This window comes from Parambassis ranga, unplaced genomic scaffold (assembly GCF_900634625.1).
Source record: "Parambassis ranga unplaced genomic scaffold, fParRan2.1 scaffold_68_arrow_ctg1, whole genome shotgun sequence".
Classification (NCBI taxonomy): domain Eukaryota; kingdom Metazoa; phylum Chordata; class Actinopteri; family Ambassidae; genus Parambassis; species Parambassis ranga.
The window spans coordinates 288,816-311,068 of record NW_021144811.1 but is presented as its reverse complement, the minus strand read 5'-3'; the positions used below and the strand labels follow the sequence as shown (position 1 = coordinate 311,068).

Below are 22,253 nucleotides of genomic sequence, written 5' to 3'. Positions count from 1 at the left end.
AGCAGGCGTGCTGGAATTCAAGTCTCCACTGGTGATGAGTGTCGACACACAGGCCTGGAAGTAGACATCCCGTACAGGAAGCACTGCAGCACAGTGAGCCTCTGCACTGCTGGTGGCAGGTGCCAAGGAGTGTGGTTGCAGGGTGTAGGGCATGTTAAGTCTCTGGGATGCTGGCAGCCCCACACACACAGCTGCAGGTCCATGCTCAGGACCAAAAGCCTCCACAACACCCCGTGGCGAGCTGACTGATAGACTAAGTGAGTGGCACTCTGACGTACTACTAGCATTGTGCCAATATGGGATGCTCGAATCTCCACATATTGGCCAGGACTCTGAGTGTTGTACCATCAGGCTGCGATGACCTTGGCGCTCGCCACTCCACATAGAGCCATCAGCAAACGCAGCAGGGATGTTGTCCAACTTGTCTTGCTACACAGCTGGTCCACACACTGACGTTCTTAAAGATGATGGTGATCTGACAGTATAGATAGAAAAGGTGAATAGTAGAGATTTAACATGTTTTTAAAAACTCACCTTATGTCTGTATGTTCAGAAGTTGCACCACAGGAAGTTCAACTGACTTTGCTAAAGGACTTTCTACAGCTTCTCTGCTGTAGCTACAAATGAAGTGTGTGTCTCTCCTTGCTGTCTTGAACTTGTTTTCACTTTCAATTTTTCTATATTCATCTAGACGTCAAATACAACTGACTATTAAAGCTGAGGATAATTCAGTATCAATTAATGAACTTTAGATTTAGATGAGAGTTAATGACAGCTGCACATCTTGTTTTTGGACTTCCAGTGCACAGGGTTGTCTTCTTGTTGCAGTTATACGGTGTACTGCTGTGTGCTCAGTACACTGTAATCTGTCTGGTAGTAGGTGTGGTCAAAAGTCACCAGGAGTCACTGATGAAAAACAGTTCCTTGATCTATGACCTTCTTCTAATGCCCCTGTGACTCTCACATATGATCTTTGACTCACCTTGGTGAGGACTGTGGCATGTGTCCCCCCCCTGGCTGGCGAGCTGGTGGCCTGTACATACAGATAATCATTGTCAATGAGAGGCCAAGCCCCCTGCACTGCACATGTCTGGAAATCATTGTTGAAAGTGCGAACGTGTGGGTCTCCAAACACACTGCAGAGCAGATATTCTGGTGTCCGCCCCTCCCGACCGAAGAAGCTCCTCTCATACAGACAGGTATCTCCTGGGAGTGTGCCTTGAAGTGGGGGGCGAGGCTGAGCTGTGGGTCCTGCACGGGGGCATCGATGCTGTATCAGAAGGTCTTCAATGCCTTGAACTGCAGAGTGGTATGCAAGGTCCCCTCGACATGGTCGTGCCATCCGTTTTGTGCACATGGCATAGGAGCGCAGGGCACTGCAGTAACCAGCATTTACTGCATCCCTGCTGAGAGCAGCTCCTCCTGCTACTACACCACCACCACTGCCACCACTGCTGCTGCTGCCCAGGTCCAGCGTCGCAGCCACAAAGTCAGAGTTACATTTCAGGATGCGACAGGTAGCGGTGGCTAAAATGAAACAGCAGAATCATTACTTCAGTCTCTTCTTTGCGGACTGTCAGTTTCTGTCGAAGGAAATTCAGCGTGCTTGTAGTTTTTTTTTATCATGTTTGTACCTTCAGGAATAAGGAAGATCAGCAGCAGTGTCAGCAGATGCAATGTTTCCATGGTAACGAGGTATATTGTGCAGTGCCCCACAGCTCCATCAGCGTGTTATATTAAGTTCACAAGTCAGCGCTGAAAGAAAAAATATATCACACGTCTGTCACATGTTGATGCTTATTAGTTTTTGTTCCTCTCATCCAAACACTGATTTTTAAAGTCTCTCCATCTGAAAGTATGACATGATTAGAGCAACAACTGGGTACAACAGCCACCTTAACTTAAAAGTATTGTGCTCTGAATGACAGAACTCAAAAGGTCTGTTGTCAACTAGGATCTGTTAAAGCAGCATCAGAATGAGCCTGACCTGTCTGAGCACATCCAAACATCGCCTGACTCTTCTCCTGTGACTGGCTCATTCCTCGCTGTTGAACTGTTGTTTATCACCCTTTCTTGTCTTTATCATCTTGACCATTTTTAGTGTATTCTGAATACCACACCCAGTACAGGGACAACAGTGGCGCAGTGGTATAGCAGGGTTGTCTAGTAACCGGAAGGTTGGTGGTTCGATCCTTGCTAGTCATTGTATGACGCAGCAGCCGTAAAGAATCTAAAATAAAAAAAAAATGTAAAAAAAAAAAGTACTGAGGTACTTGTTAAACTATAGTTACTTATTTTTACTTTTCTACCCTATCCCTAACCTTTAAATGTTCTTAAAACGAATACAATAACATTTCAAATGGTTGAATAATTAATGAAAATGTTAATGGAAAACATTATTTAACTCTTTGACTTGATAAACAAATGAATCGATTGATATTTGTAGTGTTTCCACGAGTGTTAACCTGATGCTTACCTGCAGTCAGTCCCCACAAATAAACGCAGTAATGAACCTACTCTACATGTTTCAGAACAACCAGACTGTTTGTCAGCTCTGACTCGCTCTTGTGTGACATGGACTCTTGTCTGTTTGCCTTTTTTTCAGGCAAATCAAACAGCAGCAGTCAGGAGGCGGGGCTTACAGTGGCACTCTTTAGTCATTGGATCCTGCATCAAACAGATCGATATATTTAACGACACAACCCTGAACTCAAAGGTTCAGTAATTCTCAACAAGTAAATCTCACATACACAAATTTATATTTTTAGCATTCTGAATTTAATACTGCTCAATCAATAATAAGTTTTACTGGTTCTGCTTTTGTTTTTCAAAAATAATGTTTGAAGTTCAGTATTAGTAGCTAAGTTAGTAGGTATCAGAGGGTTTCTGCTCTGACAGACTGCAGTCCCTTGGTCTTATGTCCTCTATCAGAAGTGAAAGGGTGTGTGTTGATGCATTGGGGTTCTGTGTCCATGGACTGACTGAATAAAGTGTTCTCTCAGGTGATGGACAAGTCGCCCGTGTGTTTTGATTTATGAATGCTAAATTTAAACTCCAGTTGCCCGGTGCCCCCTTCCCCCCACAGTCACACTCCCACACACATGCTCCTCACAGTGTTTAGCTTACACACAAAGCCTGGGACAGTGAGGGACTGCTAATCTCGATGCAGAGGACAGTCTGAGTTTCTCTTTATGGACATAAAGTGTGTGTTCAGGACCCAGACTGTCCTCTGAAATCCTTTGAATTTCTGCTTCATTTCTGGTTGTTTATTTGCACGTTTTAGAAAATGAAACCTGGTGCATCATTATTTTTGAAAAACTAACCCTTACCGTAACCCAATTTCGCACCAATACACGTATAAGAATGTATGCGTTTATTGATCCAACCAGAAAATCCTGAGATTTATTTTACAGTTTAACCCTGAAGTCACCAGTACCAACATAAAACCAGCACGTGTTATTATGTATATTATCAATAAGGTATTTCACATTATTGTTTTACATTTACCCAACACAATTTAACATACTGTAACTTTGCCTTACCTTCAGCCGGTCTGTGCATGTCCTCAGATGGACAGAAGCAAATCACCATGAGACTCCAGACCTGCCAGGAGAACCGGGTGTCTGTCTACAGCTCTCCAGGTCTGTAGTGTCCCTCCCTGGGCTCTGGTCTGAGGCTTGTTCTGTGTTCACAGTCGAGTGGGAGCTTTAGTCGTTTCTAAATAAATCACCACCTGCTACATGACAACTGTCCTCGCTCACACACAGACATGGAGCAGCAGTTTATTTTTATGTCAGGCCACCAGGGACTCCAGCTCTATTTGCAACTGTTGCTCCATCTCACTAAAACAGAACGACAACTGTGCTTTTCAAACTGTCCTTTTACTTTTAAGCAGTCCAGTTAGATCAGGATCTGCTCAAGAGGGGTTGTGTCCTCTGCGGTTGCAGGGAGATCATGACTCTTTCTCTGATATTAGTGCTGTGTTTACAACAAAAACTTTCACTGTGGTCATGTCATGAACCGCGATGAACCACAGCGATCATGATGAGCAGATTATCTTCACCTGCAGCTGCGATTTGACAAGTGGACAGAGGATTTATGGGCAGTTACCTTCCAGCCCAACGAAACAAGGAGGGAGATTTAAGTTCAGAGGAAAAACCACGACTTAGAAAGACACCTGAAGGCCCCCCATCCTGTTCTGGTTCCTGACCGTGGTCGGGGAACACAACTCCCCGGGTGTTGAGGTGGCAGATAAACACACACTAAGGTCGTAAACACACACACCTCTTTCCGCTCCTGCGGGCTCGGTTACAGCAGACACTCACACATGTGCACACACTGAGCTGCCTGGACTACACATCAGAGCTAGACACATCCCACAACGCTGTAAAAAGATACATACATAAGGAACTTGTGAGGAATATGAATATATTTGCACTTTTTCTATCAGGCCTTAGACATTCTGTTTGATTATAGAAGTTATATGGTACATTCTTGGTTTAAATGGTTATATAGTTATAGGTATGCTCACAGTACAAAGTACAGTAACAGGTGAACGAGCAGAAACAGGAAGTGGCATCTGACTGAACTTTATTGAAATTATTACACAAATTTGAAAAGTGACTGGTTTCTATGCAGGGATTCCTGCGACCCAGAAAGCCACTCAGCACAGTGCCCGCATGTTGCCTGCAGGGGGCAGCACTGGCACAATGACAGCATGAAGCTGTAGTAAAACAACCTGCTGTTTCTACTGAGCAAGCAGATCTCATGAAAAACATGATTCTGGCCTCAAAGCTGCCAGTAAAAAACGTCTCTGCAGGTCACCTGTGCATCTGATCTGATCTGTTCTCTAAAGTTTGAATTATGATGTAACTGAGGACAGATGGATGGTCCACTAAGATTTAGCAGGTTAAGTTCTTGGCCCTTTAAGCATTAAGTGGGCACCCTCCACGCCTCACTGAGCAGCTCCACAGCCTTTGTTATAGTGTGGTGGGGGTGGGGGCCGGACTAAAACCTAGGCGGACAGACCGAGACCCTCCACAGAGCGTAAACTGTAGGCTGACACAGACCGAAGGCGGCTGCAGAGAGGTAAGAGGTTTTTGTTTTAGCATCTTTACAGTAAAAGTTTCAGGGTTGGAATCAATTGTTTAGATAATAAAACACTTCAAGGCTTTCCTTTAGTCACGCCTGGGCTCAGAATGTTTTCCCCGGGGATTTACTTTGCAGACTCAACTGAAACAACCTTTAAAATAACAGTTTGCATTTCTCTGACCAAGTCTAAAAATATTCTACATGTGTCGTCTACTCTGTTCAATGCACATAATCTAGGAGGGATGTGTAGCTTTCAGAATTCTGCTTCAAATCTTATTTTAGTTTTTAAATGATTTTCTTACCATTACTGTAAATGAATGTTTACATTTCTCCCATTTCCCCAGCAGGGTGACACAATATTGATAACTAGATACAAATCCGGTTCATTTTCATACTCAACTACACAAAACAGGCCTAAATAATCAAAAAGACACGTTTGGTGAACAGCAGTAAAACACAGATCAGTAGGAGCCAAGTCCAAATGTGACCGATGCAGCATGTCACATTACTTTATCCTAAGCTTTGCAATTGTTCGTCAGTCAAATCAGTCAAATACTAATCTGGTGAATCTGTGCGTTTTAGGGCACGCGGTGCGTTTCCTCCCGGGGTCGGGCAGGTCCAGGATGTAGTGCACTGTTGTCTCATCGCACCTCCAATATTGCACTCGTCCCGGCCTCCCCGGCCCAGGGGTCGCAACCTCTAGACCAGCAGGAGAGAAGCCGACTAATCCCAGTGAGCTGAGGTAGAAATCAGAATCTGTTGACTGTCTGACTTTGAATGCCCGAGACGAGTCATGTGTGACGCTTCAGACTCCAAATAATCAGAGTGTGCTGAAGAATGAATTGACAGAACATCTTAAGGTATCCAACACTTTTCAGCTACTTCCCTAAATAAAAAGGTTTCAAAGTCAAGAGTTCATCAGAAGTTGTTTTGGGTCACATTCTGTAACTTCTCATGTGAACAGCACAGAAACGTGGTTAACATCTAAGAAGGTTGAGAGTTTAAATGGAGTCCAGTGGCCTGCATTTAAACTCTGGACAGATCATAACCTGGATAAATGAGAGCATCCACACACATCTAAGATGGATCAACTTGGCTCAATACATTTGGAAACATAAAGTAGTTGCACTTCCATGTTTTGGTGTAGTGGTGGCTTTACTTTTGATGGAGGGCTAGGTTGAAGCGCTAGGACCACGTGACCCTCAAAACAGAGGTGTTCATGGACGGACATCAGACAAAGGTCTGTGAGAAATTTGGAACCGATAACACTGTATAATCCTCTCTGTTGTCCTCTTTACTGAATAAAGTAATAGTATATTGGTTCCTACTTTCCTAACACATTTTCTGGCAGTGACGCACAGTGATTTGTGTTCATGTAGATTTGTCAGATGCAATAGTGATTTGATAAAGACAAGTTAAATTTAGAGGTTCCAATTGCTGCACATTTTGGACATGCAGAGGCCTAAGTTGTCACCTGTTCTAAAAACCATCAACAGCTACAGAAAATGAGTGAGAGGAACATTTCATCCACTTCCCCATGTGACAGTTAAAAGACGGGAGCAACAGACACCAGTTCTTCAACCCTTTAACACTGCTACTTGCTCAGAGCTGCATCTCTGCTAGACTCTAGTTTATTAAGCAATATACAAGTAAGAATTCAAATACAAAGCAAACGTCAGCATTTATTTTCTCCTGTAAAAGTACAGCAAAGTGGAGGCACAACCAAGGACTGCATACAAACTAGTCCAAAGGGTTTGATTTGAAACACTATGAAAACAGAGTGGGTTTTTTAACAAAATATGTACATTTAAAACCCACAAAACAGGTTTCTTTTGTTGCTGATCAGGCCTCAGGAAGGTTGAAACCACTTTCAGCAGTTTAAACCTCTCTCCCAGATTTGTAGCTGTGTATTTTAAGTCTTTCCAGTCATAGGATACTAAAGGCGTGATTTTACGGACCACCACAGATAAGCATGAAATCTGTTTGTGTTTGTTGGGAGACATATACAATTGACACACACTCACCAACATAACATCAAATTAAAACACAATGAACTTGAATGAACCACCAGAAATATTCCTTGTGCTGGTGCTCCTCTACAGACAAAGATGTGACTGTTTGGGCTGATGGAGTTCATCGAAAGCAGCGAAACTAACAATATTTAGTGAAAAACGTAGTGACCCACATGACATATGTGTTGTTGAAAACTGTTTCACTTAGAATTTGAATGTTGTGTTTATGGGTCTAGATGGATCAAACAAGTTCTGGTTCCTGGTAATGGACACAAACATTTAAAGGTTACATAGAAGCACACTAAAGGTGGAATGAGGCTTCCTCTGACAGCTGTTTGCAGTTAAGGTGGATTCAGAGAAGTTCAGGCACCTTGTGTGTTGAAGTCATTGTGGTTGTGTACTGATACATGCCTGCTGCTGTCAGACCTGAATGTGCATCAGAACTTGTTTACGATGAGACTGGAAGTCCTCAGGTACTGTGTCTGAAATCAGTAATAAATTCAAGTTACAGCACAGTATTCCCCTTCTTAAAATAAACAGCATGTAACCTAGCAGACAAGTGGATCAGCTCTTAATGTTCCATACCGTTACATCTGTAGCGCAGGTTTGACCAGATGATATTTTCTTGAGAGAAGCAGAAAACGCCGAGTCTCCCTCCTCTCATGCTGGTGTCAATCACAACGCCAGAGTCAGCCACCATGTCTGTTCCCTCGAACAGCTTCACTCTGAGAGCCCGAGGACACTGGTTACAAACTGACAGCTCCATGAGATAAACAGCCAATCACAGGCCAAGGACTCCCCAAGAGAAAGACTGGAACACTGAGACCCCCCCACACCATATAACGTCTTAATACTGAAACGTTTTTATATTTTTATATGACTGGCTGCCGACGAATGTTTTTTAAACTTCTCCTGTCCTTGGTGTCAAATATGTTTTCCAAAATGGCTGCTCGGTCAGAATATGTTGTCTTTGAACAAGTTCAAATGAAATCCGACATTAACTTCGGTTTTCCTTCTGAAGAAGATGCCACACATGTTGTGGGAGCAGGGACGTCTCTGCAGAAGCTTTAAAAAAGGGACTTATTTAAAATAACCGAATGGACGCCAGCAGAGAGGGAAGAAGAGAACAAACGTCCTGAGCCTCTGTGCAATCTGTCTTGAACTCTAAATAGACTTTCTGCTGACCTCCGCCTCTCTCCTCATCCTCCTTTATTCCTTTTTCTCCTCCAGACTGTGTAAATCTGCTGCCTTTTCTAAAAGCATACACATTTTCAGAAACAGGTTTGGAACTTTCTCACACTGATTTCTACAAGGCCTAGTGTGAAATTCAAAAGTAAAATCCGAATGTAAATTAACATGCTAAGGTGTGGAGACAAACACACAAGTCAGCGTTTAACAGCTGGATCTATACGAGACCCTCATCGTCACTGGAGTGTTCATGGCAGATATTTTATGTGATCATGTTTTGCAGTGCATCCCTGTCTGATCTGCATATCAACAGTTGCTGAGGTGGACACTTGCCAGGGCTTTGGTTGTCATAGAGATGAATACAATAGAGAACTGGGGGGCCCTGGAACCACAAAGAAGTTTCAGAGGGAAAAGAATGCAGTAAAAAGCAAAGGAGGAAAACAGTCGAGTGCATTTCTCTGTGCCACAGAATACTGGAGTGTTTATGAAGCACGCAGCCTAAAGATTCACTTTGGATTCACATAACTACAAAGAAAACATATGTGTATTTGCATGTTGAACTCTGAAGCTGTGTCCCACTCACTACCGGCTGACTCCTGACTGTGGGGTGGAGTTTGTTGTTGGACATCTATCTCAGGGCGAAAACACTTTCTCAGCAGTTAGTCCTTTGGTTGTTGTCATACAATAAAACTTTCTCTTGGCTAAATAATATTCAGTGTTAATTCACATATTACCAACGTAACCACTGGTTGTAGACTACTATCGATGTTGCATTGTGGGATGTAGTGGGTCCTCTATAATGTTCAGGGATTCTAGGGCCTGTCTGTGTGCTCTACATGTTTTCATGCCTGCAGGGTTTGTTCTGGATACATCGGCTTCCTCCCACATTCCACACAGATCTATGTCAGGGGACTCGTGAATTTTCCTGATGTGTCCTTACCTGATGTATCCCACCTGCGGCCGGTGGCTAAGCTGCCACGATATGAAGTTTGTCTTTCCAGCCAGAGTTTCGTGGATCCTTCCAGAGCAGCTTACCTCTCCGGGTGTGTCCCCCGTTGTGCCACAAAGCGTTCCTCAGAAACTCTCCTGGTCCAGTGCGGGATTTAACAGCCTGCAGGATAAAGACAGCAATAAATACACCTAAACAACACAGCTGTCCCCTAAATTATATAGAAATCTATCTGTGTTTGTGCTAACTGACAGAGGCTGGAAACTGCTGCAAGAACAGGGCTCTGGGCACAGGCAAAACTGCTGGTTAGTAGTAGCATGAACAGAATACAGTAAGCTGCAGAGAGCTGGTCCGAGATCAGACAATGGAATAAAGACGGTAGAAACCTTGAGCTGGAGAGCAGGCTGGGCCAAGGCTCGAAAAGGAACGGACTGCCAGTATGTCTGCTCTGTCTGTTTCCACATCACCACGTAGAAGCTGGATGAATCCTGGTAGCCGAAAATGAAGCCAGCGTAGTCATCGTCTGTCACTGTGTTGACATGGAATGTTCCCTCAAAGTCTACGCCATTTAAAGGCAGTGTAGCCTGCAGAAACACAAAGAAGAGATGGTCTACTCCAGAAGGAGAACCTGAGAACAGCGGCGGGTTTGAGTATAACACATACCTACAGCTAGACCAGGGTCACTGTTCATCGTCTGGACAATTTCCATACCCTGGGCAGAAAGACAGAGGTTAACATGTCACGGTAATGGTTGTTGTACATTTGATAGAACATTCACCCCATCAATGAAGGCCGAGTATTAATTTAATAAAGTATATGCCGGATGTATATTCCAGTCTTGTTTGTGTCGCTCTACATCCGTCGTGACTTTTTACAGTGGTTGTAGTTGACACATGGAACTTTTTAGGACGTAGCTTTCACGTTTAAGGAAAACGGTCACCTGATTCAGCACCACCCAGTTGGGGTCAATCTGTGGCATCACCTTCTGGGTCCAGGATGACTGTCTGATAGGCTCTGAAGTCTGTCAGAGTGACCTCAGCGCCTCTGGGCACACGTCAATCAAATCCATCACAGCGTCATTATCGAAGTCATTCTCACAGACGTCTCCAATGCCATTCACTGGGTGAGACGAGGACAGTCAGGCAGAGCAGTAGCAGCAGATAGGTGGTGGTGTACATGCTGTATGCAGTGTTTATCAATGCAGTCACTTCCCTGGCAAACAGGCCTGGGGTTTCCTTTAAGTTACCATCAGAGTCTTTCTGGTTGGGATTGACAATAAGTCTGCAGTTGTCATGGTCATCCAGGATGCCATCGTTGTCATCGTCATGGTCACAGTCGTCTCCGAGGCCATCGTTATCAGAGTCCAGCTGGGAGCTGTTGGGGATGTCTGGACAGTTGTCTCTGCTGTCCTGGTGACCATCTCCATCCCTACAACGGACCAACTTTCAGTCTGCGATCAACAAGGTTTACATGTATACACCAGAACCAGATGAAGTTGCGTGTGTGTCTGACGTACGTATCCTGGTTGGTGTCACAGACGTCCCCTACCAGATCATTGTCTATGTCTGTCTGAAAAAAGGGGACATTCATGAGACACACTTGTGACACCTCTGATCTGTCATTGCATGTAACAGAGTCCAATAGTTGATTGGTCATGTTACACTAAGCATTAGACATTAGGGTCAGCACCATCTCCTGCAGGAGTGTCTTCTGAACAACCTGTCCCTACACCCCTTGTTATAATCTCTGGCACCCCAAGCCTAACTCGTTTGTCTCTGATTCCCAGACTTTTTGACCCATCTCTGCGCCACACAACTGTTTTTTGTTCTTGGTGAATTGAATTTCAAGTGTATATGACTGTACAGACTTGAAGTCTTCCCAAACCGGCCCCTAAAGACTGCATAATTATAAATAGCTAATTAATAAAAGTCATTTTACTTCTTAACTTTAACTACATTACTAAAACTGCTTTTACTGTTTCAGTGCCCTTGCACATGTTTGAATGTCCTGAAAGGCCCTATGTAAAAAAACAGATTATTAAAAATGTGGTTAGTTATTACAGGATCTGCCTGACAACTGAAACATGACACAAACTTCCAGATTTAATAGTCAGGCATCAATAAAATGACTGTATACACTACAGTGCTGAAAGCTGTAACTGGAAGTCTTGACAGGCCACGGTCGCCTAACTGCTTGGGTACCTGCATAGGATTGCTGAGTTCAGGACAGCTGTCGCAGGCATCTCCAACTCCATCTCGGTCTCTGTCCGTCTGCATTGGGTTTGGCACCTTTGGACAGTTATCAAGAACATTGGGAATCCCTAAAACACACACGCACACATCAGCATTATTCATTCAACAGGTAGTGTTGGAACAGCTGGTGTTAAATATGTTGATGAAGATTCTCAGTCATCCAGGTCATATCTGTAGAGACGATTGAAGCAAGGTGTCTGGACTTGTAGAGTCCTCTTAAAGATGTCTCCTCCATCAGCTCCATCAGCTGAAACTGTTTGGTGGGAAACATGGTTTATATGTGGTGTTGGAGCTCAGCGGGGGGTCTGTGTGAGACTCTACTGTCTCCACACTGACCTGTGTGGTCTGACTGACTGTGCCTGCTGTGTCTAACCACTATGAGACTACAGGGGGCTGTGGTGGGGGACAGGTGGACAGTCCATTGGTCTTTCTGTGATCATGTGACTTGGAGTGAAGCTTCCTGGGATGGATGGAAGCTGCTGTCTGTGGTAGAAAGATGATGTCTGAGGCCTCCACCTCTGTAAGGGAAGGTTCTTCCAGCTTCACATAGATGCTTCCTGACTCCTCTTTAGACCATCTGTCCTCTCTGTCTAGGATGTGGACATTGTTGTCCTCAAAGGAGTGTCCTCTGTCTCTGAGGTGGAGGTGAACAGCTGAGTCTTGTCCTGAGGAGGTGGCCTCTCTTGTGCTGAGCATTCTTCTGTGGAGTGGTGTTTAGTTTCTCCAATGTACAGATCAGAGCATTCCTCACTGCACTGGACTGCATATATCACATTACTGTGTTTCTCCCTGGGAGTCTGATCCTTCGGGTGAACCAGTCTCTGTCTCAGTGTTGTCATGGGTTTGAAATGGACCGGGATGTCATGGTTGTTGAAGATCCTGCGGAGTCTCTCTGATACTCCTGACACATATGGAATGGAGATGTTCTTTCTCTGTCAGTTGTTGACAGAAAAGTACCTAATAATAATAATAATAATAATAATGATAATAATGATGATTTATCTGATCTTACAACTTTAATGGTTGGTAGAACTTAAGGTGGCAATAGGGGATACAACGGGTGTAGCTGAAGTCAGAGTGACTTCCGTTAATTTTTATGTTAAAAATTAGAATTCATATTTCTATTAAAAAATAATTTATATTTGTTTTCCTTGCACTATAAATGTGTTAAAAATGAGTCCGAATGTTAATTTTATTTACTGTAAACCAGCTTGGCTGTTTTTGTTTGATTTTGTAACCTGGAAAATGCAAATAAACAGAACAAAAAAAAAAGAGTCGAAGTGGATCTATTTAATATCCGAGTGGAACTGATGTTCCTGGTAATGCTGATAGAGGGAGTGTTATTACCGTTATTACACCTTTCTGTCTGTGCAGGCACGTGTAGCATAGCTAGACTGGACCCCACACTGACTGTTTACATGCAGTAACTGCAATATTGTTGATTTATTTATTGTTCAATGCACCTTAATATCCAATCCAATAACTGCACATGTACCCTGCTGTTTACCTCCTGGCAGCTTTTGCAGCTGATGTAGCACACATGCACATTTATGCACATTTATATGTATATAGCTCCATTTACCTCCATAGTTAATATTTTGTGTACTCATTTGTTTTTTTCTTTTTAAGTCATTCATTGTGAGCAGCAAGTAAGAATTTCATTGTACAGGAAAACCAGTTTCCTTTCTGTGCACATGACAATAAACGCTTTGAATCTTGAATAGCTACATATTTTATACAATGTGAAGGCTGGCTGTCTCTCACCATCTCCATCGATGTCCTGGTCACAGGCGTCCCCCTGTCCATTGCCATCGGTGTCTTTCTGATCACTGTTGGGGACGTTGGGACAGTTATCACAGGCGTCTCCAAAAGAATCGCTGTCTGAGTTTTGTTGGTCTTTGTTAGGGACTAGACGGCAGTTATCCTGGACACAGAATCCACATTGCACCTTACAGCAGACCACGGATTTGCAGGGAATCACACAAAATCGACATTCAGAAAAATAACACGTGGAGCTTTATGACCAGGTAGAACCTGGCTGTGCACTGAAAGGGGCAGGGCTTAATTTCTATACATCAGATACAGCACATGCACAATACAAAATGTCTTTCTGACCTCCACGTTTTTGATGCCGTCTCCGTCTGCATCCTCGTCACACTGATCTCCAATCCCATCATTGTCAGCATCCTCCTGACCGGAGTTTGGGGTGAACACACAGTTGTCCTGGTGGACAAAGAACATCATATATTCACAGCCAATCAGGAGGCAGCATACAGACATCTCAAATGACACAAAATAAAATGTATGGAACAAATTAAAAGCCTTTTGACAGTTAATCAAAAGTAGCGCATGACGGACGAGCTGTCTCACCTGTTTGCAGTGTTTGTCATTGTCCATGCAGGGCAGAGAGCGGTCAGGATAACCATCAATGTCTGTGTCCACTCCGCATGTATTCCCATTTCCGGCCCAGCCCACGTTACACTGGATACACACAGACACACATTTCACATGCTGGTAGCATTGGCCTATATTAGTGAGACAGTCAGACAGACAGCAGTAAAACATCGCTCCACTGACACAAAACAAGAGGCAGACACAGCTGTGCTACTTTCAACCACCAGGAGGAGGCACTCCACACAAACAGCTGTCTGCACTGACACATGTGGAAGACATGTTCAGAGAGTGTGGGGGTTTCTCACCCGACAGGACACCTCTCCATTCCTCTCCATTGCACAGTAAGCATTTGTGTCACAGGGGTTAAAGGTCAATGCGCTGCACGACTTCCTGGGGACACAACCTGATGTCTGGTTACCAAAGAAACCAGGTTTACAGCCTCCACATTTGTATGAACCCTAAAGGAGAGAGATTGGACATTTTATCAGAAGCTGCATTCCACCTGATGGCTCTGGCTCACTGCGACAGTCACTGACACTCAGTCATCCACCTCCAGACCAGATTTAGTGCCATCTAGCAGTCAGGTTACAGACAGCAACTACCTGAACATCACTTCACTCCAAATACAGTGAGAGAAGCTACACTGTGCAGATATGAAGGGCTCACAGCTAAGTGCTAACAGCAGTAATTAATGCTGTACATGCTGTTTTACAACCCACTGATCTTTATTTGTGTAAGCAAACAGACTCACCACAGTGTTTATGCAGACAGAGTGTGACACACAGGCGTCAGGTAGATCTACACACTCATCAATGTCCACACACTCCTGAAAAACAGAGCAGCGAATAACACCGGCAAGCCAGGGTCACAGAAACAGTGAATCCAACTAAATGCACACATAAAAACTGTATCCAGATGTTTGTCTGACCTGTCTGTGTGTCTTGGCATAGTCCAGTCCAGTTCCTGCTAGTGGTGCCCCCCAAAAGCCAGGGGGACATGGCTGACAGCTGAAACCGCCCACAGAGTTCACACAGGCTTCAGCTGAGAAACAGGGCTGCAGTTCACACTGTGACAACAACATTCAGTCACTGTAATGGAGCTGTTCTAACACTGTGCTGTCTGACTGCTGTGCAGTTGTTGGCACCTCGTCAATGTCTGCACAGTGTGTCCCATTGCCAGTGGTTCCTGGTGGGCAGGGTCCACAGGTGTATCCAGGATAATGTAGACTCTCCATGCAGGACACTCCTTTGTAACAGGGGTTAGGAGAGCAGCGGGACCGAGGTTCATGGAAGCCTGCTGACACAGCCTTAATCAGACCCTCAAAGTTCACACAGGATGAGACGACAACTGGAACTGTTCACTCACCACAAACTTGACACTCCAGGATAGTATTTCTAATCAGAGACATTTCCTTCACCTGAGGACGAAATGTCAATCAAACGGGTTACAATCACAATTCTGACTGTCTTAATCTGTCGTAAGCTTGTCCCATACTGCACGAGAACAGAGAACTCGCTCCACGGGTGGTAAGAGTAAAAAAAAAGTTGGTTTGGAGGTACCGTACTCATCAAGACGTGTGTGCATACGGCCCTCCCACTGCAGCGCACGTCACACACCAAAGGTTTACAATGCAGTTGTGTTGTAAACTGTGAGCACAGTCGTGGTTACCTGGCCTAACGAGCCGATCATGTTCAGGGCAGAGGGCGCACAGCTGACAACAGATAGAAGATCAGTGCAGCTGACTGCAGCAGACCTCTGGTCTGTGTGAGTTTAACTCTGTGAACGTGTGGATGACTGTCTGCAATAACACATCCTGTCTCCCGGGGTTTAATGTGCGCGAGCCGCTGTAATGTGATCAATACTGGGATTAGTTTTTATCGCCACCTTGTGGACAGACGCTCTCCTCTGTGCGCCGTGTTTCTCCTTCCAGGAGCTGTTTGCAGCTGCTCATCTAAACTGTCCATGGTCGCTGTGCTTCCTCCTTCTGTCTGTGTGTTCTCATCTGAAGAAGCTCTGGGCTTCAACACATTCATCACGCCCACAATAAATTCAGACCAATCACAGCACGGTTGACGCACAGCACTGAGACAAAAAGTTCTGCCCGAGCCATGTGTCGGAGAGAGCGCAGAACAGGAGAGAAAAATTACGTCATTTTGTGGGCGGAACTTCGGCAGCGAGGAGTGAATTCTCTGTTCTGGTGGAGGATGGATCCAGCTTTACCCGGCCTCTGCCAGCCCATCTCACCTGTTCTCTGATGTCCTGCCGTAGTTCTCCTAGGATCTGGTTGAAGATTATAAGCTGACCAATCAGAGCCTTTGTATGATCACCTGACAAGTGATCATTAAACAGTCAATGAGCAAACAGTTTCAATCATTTAAATGTTTGTGAACAGGGGTGAACTAACACCTCACCCAGGATGGAGTTGACCTCTCCGCTCACTAAAAAACAAAAATCAAACACAGCTGATCATTATATCTGATGTTCAGACATTTTGAGGATGTCCCTGAGACGGAGACACTGACCTGAGTTGTAGGCTGATGAGTCTCCTTGGAACGGACAGTCTGTCAGAGCTCCTGCTTTAGCAACGGTGCCGCCTAGAGCCAGTCTGAGGGACTCCACCGCCCCCTGAGAAGGAGGATAGTGTGAAATGGACACTGCAGGAAGAATATCATGCCACATTTCTGGTTCAAAATTGATCAAATTTGGCCGTTTTAAACTTGACTGTGTAATAAGTTGATTGATATATTTTCTCTGTTGTATAAGTTTGTTTTCTAGGTATAAAGTCTTGTAACCTGAGTGCATCCCACAATTGAACCTACAAATGAGTTTTTTTCTCTAATTAATGTCATTGGTCTGTGCTTCTTGTATTGATCCCTCTTTATAACCTGAAGACGGGCGTATGCCTTCTGTCCATGCCTGATCTCCACCATCTCTGCCTCTCTGGGCAGAGGAACTAATGGAGGCAGGCCCTGGCTGGAGTCAACCATTCGACAGTCAACATATAGCTCCATGTGGATGTTGTCACGGTGAAGACTGCCGAGTCTCAGGATGAGGGAGTGGGTCCGTCCATCAGCCAGGTTGGCATTCTGCAGGTTCACAGTGTGGAGCTTCCCGTCAGCTCTGACATACCGAACCAGGACTGGCAAAGAAGAGGAGCAGTTAGTCTGGTGTGCTATCGCTAAACCATTTTAGCCTCACCGGTAATGTTTAAAAGTGCAAAAGGAATGCCCACTGTTCACAGCAGGAGGAAAACAGAATTTATATTATATTGGTCCGTTAGCTGCGTCGATAACAGAACATCTTTTGATGTACACTGACAGATGCACTAGGGTGTACACTGTACACTGAAACTAGAGTCCTGCACCTCAGTTCACCCAACAGACTAATGATCGTTTTCATCTGAATCTGGCCCACGCAGTAAAAGTGTCTTTACACTCTGACCTTTGACCTTCAGAATATAAAAAGTCATTATGTCCAATTCTGAAGTGTTGACCTTTGACCCCCAAAATGGTCGGCACTCCTCTGTGAGTTGCAGTGAACCATGAAAATAATTTGCACAGCTCATATATAAGCAGCACCCAGAACCAAAACAGCATTTATCAATGCGGGCTCAGATTACAGTGATCATGTCGGAGCAGCGGCTGAAGTCAGAGTCTGTCGTATCAAAGAAGCTCTACGGACCTGATCTTTACGTTTTTTTAATCACACTTTTTCCAAAAGGCCTCATGGCCGATTTACAGAGAGTGTGTTTAAAACCGAGCTAAAGATCAAATGAGGGTTAGCATTAAATCTCACCTTTATTGATCTTCCCCATGACAGCGAGCTCCAGGTACTTCCTGTTGTCCTGCTTACTGTAGAGACCCAGCAGGACTCCACCCAACTTCAGAGGCAGCCGAAATGTTGACACCACATAGAAGTCACTGAGCGCACTCAGGCTGCCCGACAGCTTCTCCACGGCTGCTACAGTCTGCTTTGAGTCCTGAAGGCTCAACACATCAATCACTGAGGAGAAGGGAATACATGGACACACAGCAACCATGAAACATGCACATGTAACAACCAAAAAGAACGTTTTCCAACAGCTGAAGGTCAACCAAAGAAAGAACAGGTAGGACAGGAGGAAGAAAAGCTGGAAATATAAATATAACATTTAAAAAGCACTAAGTCTATTTGACCACTAAAACATGTTCTTTACTGTCAGTAATGATTTTTGATCAGGGTTTACTGATCAAACTTAACATTCAGCTTTGAAACTATTTCGACACATAATTAAATAACGTTCATAAAGAAGCTGCAGCTTTTAGTATGAACGGACACAAACACTAGAGAGGAGGAAAAACAAACTGATAATCTGTCACCTCCCAGCTCGAACACTGTTGTTCGATGACAATCCTGTGACAACCCATAACATACAGCTTCAGCAGGAACTCTGTCCTGTCTGGACCATAGAACTCACTAACACATCCACCAACAAATGGACCAATCCCTCTGGAATGAAGTGAAAGAGCTAAACATGTCAGACACTGGCTAATTATACGCAAGACATTTGAGCTTCTACTGCCAGAGCTGTCGTTACCCTTCAGCAGGGAGAACTGAGTTCAATAAACATCCATCCATTTTCAGCCAAGGGCAGCAGTCTAAGCAGGGACACCCAGACTTCCCTCTCACCGGACACTTCATCCTGCTCTTCCGGGGGGATCCCGAGGCGTTCCCAGGCCACAAAACAAACACAGCCAGTCATGCTGCATTCTTTAAACCATCATTATATTTATAAGACAGGTTCCCGCTCTTTTAGCCGGTCTGTGCAATGCATGATGGGACATATTGCAAAAAGTAGTGACCATCGGATGGACGCTACTTTTCAAGATGCATTGTGGGATACATTGAGGGCCCTATATGGGGTCTATAATTTCTCACTAAGACTTCGGACAGCACTACAACATGGCGAAGGCTCTATACAGGCTATGGTGATTAGGGAGTGATTTCAAACACAACCAGGTCTCTCCACCGCATCCTGGGTCTCTCCCAGTGGGACATGCCTGGAAAACCTCCATGAGGCATCCCAAACTGATGTCCGAGCCACCTCAGCTGACTCCTCTCGATGTGGAGGAGCAGTGGCTCGACTCCGAGCTCCTCTCTAAGGGAGCGCCCAGCCACCCTTTGAAGGAAACTCACTTCTTGTATTTGCGATCTCGTTCTTTTGGTCACTACCCAGAGCTCATGACCAGAGGCGAGAGTCGGAACGTAGACTGACTGGTAAATCTTCAACACCACAGACTGGTACAGTGACCACATTACTCGAGGCCGGATCTAGGCAGGGGCAAGAGGGGCAGTGCCCCCTCAAATCAAATGTTTAGAAGTTGAGCACGTGTTAATATACTCAGAAAATTAATAGATTACGAGTTAACAAAATAATCAGCTGTAGCGGATCATTTTTATTATCCCTCTGTCCGTCTGCTGTGTGTATTCACAGGCTGCAGAGCGCACACACACATTGGAGTAAACATCCAATCAGTGTCCATATGCAAATGAGTCAACACGTAGCCCAGGTCAGGTTTCAGTGTGGGAGAGGGAAGACTCTGAAGAAGCTGCACACAAGCATCTCGGGGAGTGTGAATACTCTGCGCCGAAACGAACTTTGTTCTTGTTCTTGCCACCTCGGGAGCGAGGAGAAAGCTCTCTGTTCTTGTGGAGCATGCTCCCAGCTCTACAACAAGCACAGAGCCGCGTCCACGACAAATGGCCGCTGTCTGACAGAGCCCTGTGTAAAGCCCCAGACTGTAGTTCTACACTGTTCTGTTCATATCATAACAGTTTCTACAAAGCCAGCAAACTTATTTCCGCTCCAGCTCTAGCAGGACACAGACACTGCAATGCATCCATTGTTGTGAAAGTTTTTGCAAAGGGGACTAGGAGACTGTGGTTGTAAAGTGGACAGGAGTAAAGTGCTTTAAAAATCATATCATAAAACTACCATAAGACTACCTTTTAGTTTTGTCAACATAAACTTACTTTAGATTACATTTTTTTGAGAATGAGACCATCCAGATAAATGTTATGTTGTTATGATAAAATCTGGATTAAGGATATTTTATTTATTCCATGTTTCTGTTTCAGTTTCCCCCTGAGGGATCGCCACCTTGTAGTGGTCAGGGGGTTTGCGTGCCTCAGTGACCTCAGAGCCATACCAGCAGAAGCTTAGTCCTCAGGTGGGACAGTTGGACGGGTCTGAAGGTAGAGGCCTGGCAAAGGACAGCTAACAACCCAAACCAGCAAGGAAAACCCTGTCACTATAAGAGCAGAGAAATACAACCTGCTTCAACATGAAGTGTACGCATGATGCCCACATTTCGGACTGCCCCTGTACACGAGCCTGTCTAGAACCGGCCCTGACATTACTGCGGAGGCTGCACCGAGATACAAACTCCTCCACTAGGAGCGGAGCTCATCTTCCACCCAGAGGACAAGAGGACATGATGGAGGATAGTTACTATGGACACAAAGAGGATCAAATGTTTGCACCGTAACCTCAGTGCACTTCAACACACGCGTCATGATGTAAAACACGGTGTCTCAGTCTGATCAATGACTGCATGAACCTTATGGGTCACATTTTACTTCTGAAACAGCTGAGCTGTTAAAAACCCACTGAACAGTCTGCTGGGGGAGGATGCACACAACCTGGCAACCCAAACTTTACCACCGTCTAACCCGTGTTCTCTACGAGAAGAAACAAGTTCGCTACCTTGGGCATCTGGTCCGTCCGGGACCCCGGCCATGGGTCGCGCACAGATGATTGACAGCAAAACCGGGACCTTCCAATTCATACTGGACCGGGACCAACACCAGGCGAGCCAGCAGAACCGTGTTTAAAACTTCAGGAAAATCCGCCGCAATGTGTGTCAACAGGGACCCGGGCAGACAGAACGACCCAAGGGCAGCAGTAGCAGGAGGTTCCGGGCGGAGACGGTATCAGGAGGCGGGGACAGCAGGCTGATCCACGCCGTGGAGCCGCAGACAGGGGACCGGCCGACCGGAGGACGGACTGACGGAGGCGTTCATGAGCCGAGCTGGAAACTGCTGCGGGAGCGCGCTCAACTCGCCTGTGAACAGCTCGTGCGCGTAGAACGACCAATTTAAGGCGCGCGACTTGAGAGGGGCTGCCGAGGTCAAAACGTCCCAACCATCACGCGCACATACAGTCATTACGTCAGCAGTTACCATCATCCAACATTCTGTCGTTTATAAGTCAAACATCCATAGTTCCTGCGACAGTCTTAGTGTCTTCAAAGCTGCTTTTATGACATGTTCAGGTCGAGTATGGAACTAAACTTGTCTGTTTAATAGCTGATCAATCCAGCAAAGAATGCTGCTGTGAGCAGGACCTCCTCCATCATCGGCGCCCCACAGGGTCCTGAGGACCGATACAACAGGGCCTTAGACAAAGGACACAGCAGTCCTACTGAAGACACACGGCGATCATCTGAAAACACAGCTGAAACTCCACAGGGAGTGATCAGTAGCCAATGATCTACAGATAATCATAATCATTCAGAATCACTTTATTTATCCTGCTTCCCCAAAGGAAACGGCTGTGAAGGCTGTTAACAGAACTTTAGGGCTGTCCTCAGTGGCAGGACTCTGTAGTCCTCTGTAACAGAATCCACCTTCAAAGACTAACATCAGGAGTAACGTCACAGCAACATTCCAGCATCTTTTCCTGAAACCCAAATGTTTGGCTGGTGGGTGGAACTCTGAACATGCCAAGCAGGCCTAACTCACAGCAGCATGATGTGTGTTAGTTTTAGTCCCCTGGAGGACATTTGGGGGCCTAATCCAGCTGTGGGGCCCCTGGGGGTCCAGATTCCTAGTTGAGAAGTGATCAGTATTCCTAGCTGTTCGTATAGGCCTCCCGTTCCCCTCTGAGTGTGTTTGTTTCTGATTTGGGAGTGTTGCCACGGAAACCTGCATTTAACAGCAGGCTGGGGGGGGGGCTTCTTTTCCTTCCTCAGCCCGAAGAGACGCTCAGCTCGTTAAACAGCAGAGGAAACATTTCAACATGCAGCGGGACGACAGCCCAGATTCCTGTGTGCTGGCTTCATGTGCAGCTGTACATTTTGGGGGTGGGGCACAAAAACCTGAGCTCCATTTAGCTTTGTCTTCATGTTTACTGTACACACTGGTGTTTCAGTCACTCTAATGTATTTTCTTCATGAGCTGTTTAACGCTGTTATCTGGAGGGTTCTTCATATACCATATCAGTTGATCTGAAAAACTTCAGGTGGATCTCATCAGGACCAGCCACCACATTTCTCTCTGTGCGTGATTTGCTGCGTCATGTGACTTGGTGGGACAAAAGCAAGACAT

The 22,253-nt window shown here is 45.2% G+C and overlaps 2 protein-coding genes across 2 annotated transcripts; both read right to left on the bottom strand.

Annotated features, from left to right (window-relative positions):
- Nucleotides 1-3: 3 nt before the first annotated feature.
- hjv (hemojuvelin BMP co-receptor) lies at nt 4-3,856 on the bottom strand (the record flags this gene model as incomplete). The annotated part of the gene is given in 7 exon segments (XM_028398905.1): nt 4-263; nt 266-338; nt 340-430; nt 432-475; nt 983-1,527; nt 1,635-1,755; nt 3,543-3,856. Coding segments are annotated over 6 exon segments (1,065 nt in total), but the record flags the coding sequence as incomplete, so codon positions are not given.
- A 2,897-nt stretch (nt 3,857-6,753) lies between these two features.
- Nucleotides 6,754-22,122, bottom strand: thbs3a (thrombospondin 3a). Its single transcript, XM_028398941.1, is given in 27 exon segments — nt 6,754-7,585; nt 7,689-7,828; nt 9,232-9,276; nt 9,278-9,402; nt 9,627-9,809; nt 9,811-9,824; nt 9,904-9,952; nt 10,181-10,213; nt 10,215-10,282; nt 10,285-10,359; nt 10,487-10,668; nt 10,757-10,809; nt 11,442-11,560; nt 13,257-13,416; nt 13,608-13,715; nt 13,863-13,973; nt 14,192-14,344; nt 14,638-14,712; nt 14,815-14,952; nt 15,031-15,179; nt 15,252-15,303; nt 16,131-16,213; nt 16,298-16,324; nt 16,409-16,511; nt 16,772-17,025; nt 17,682-17,888; nt 20,632-22,122. Coding segments are annotated over 27 exon segments (2,850 nt in total). The 5' UTR covers nt 20,714-22,122; the 3' UTR covers nt 6,754-7,523.
- Nucleotides 22,123-22,253: the final 131 nt, after the last annotated feature.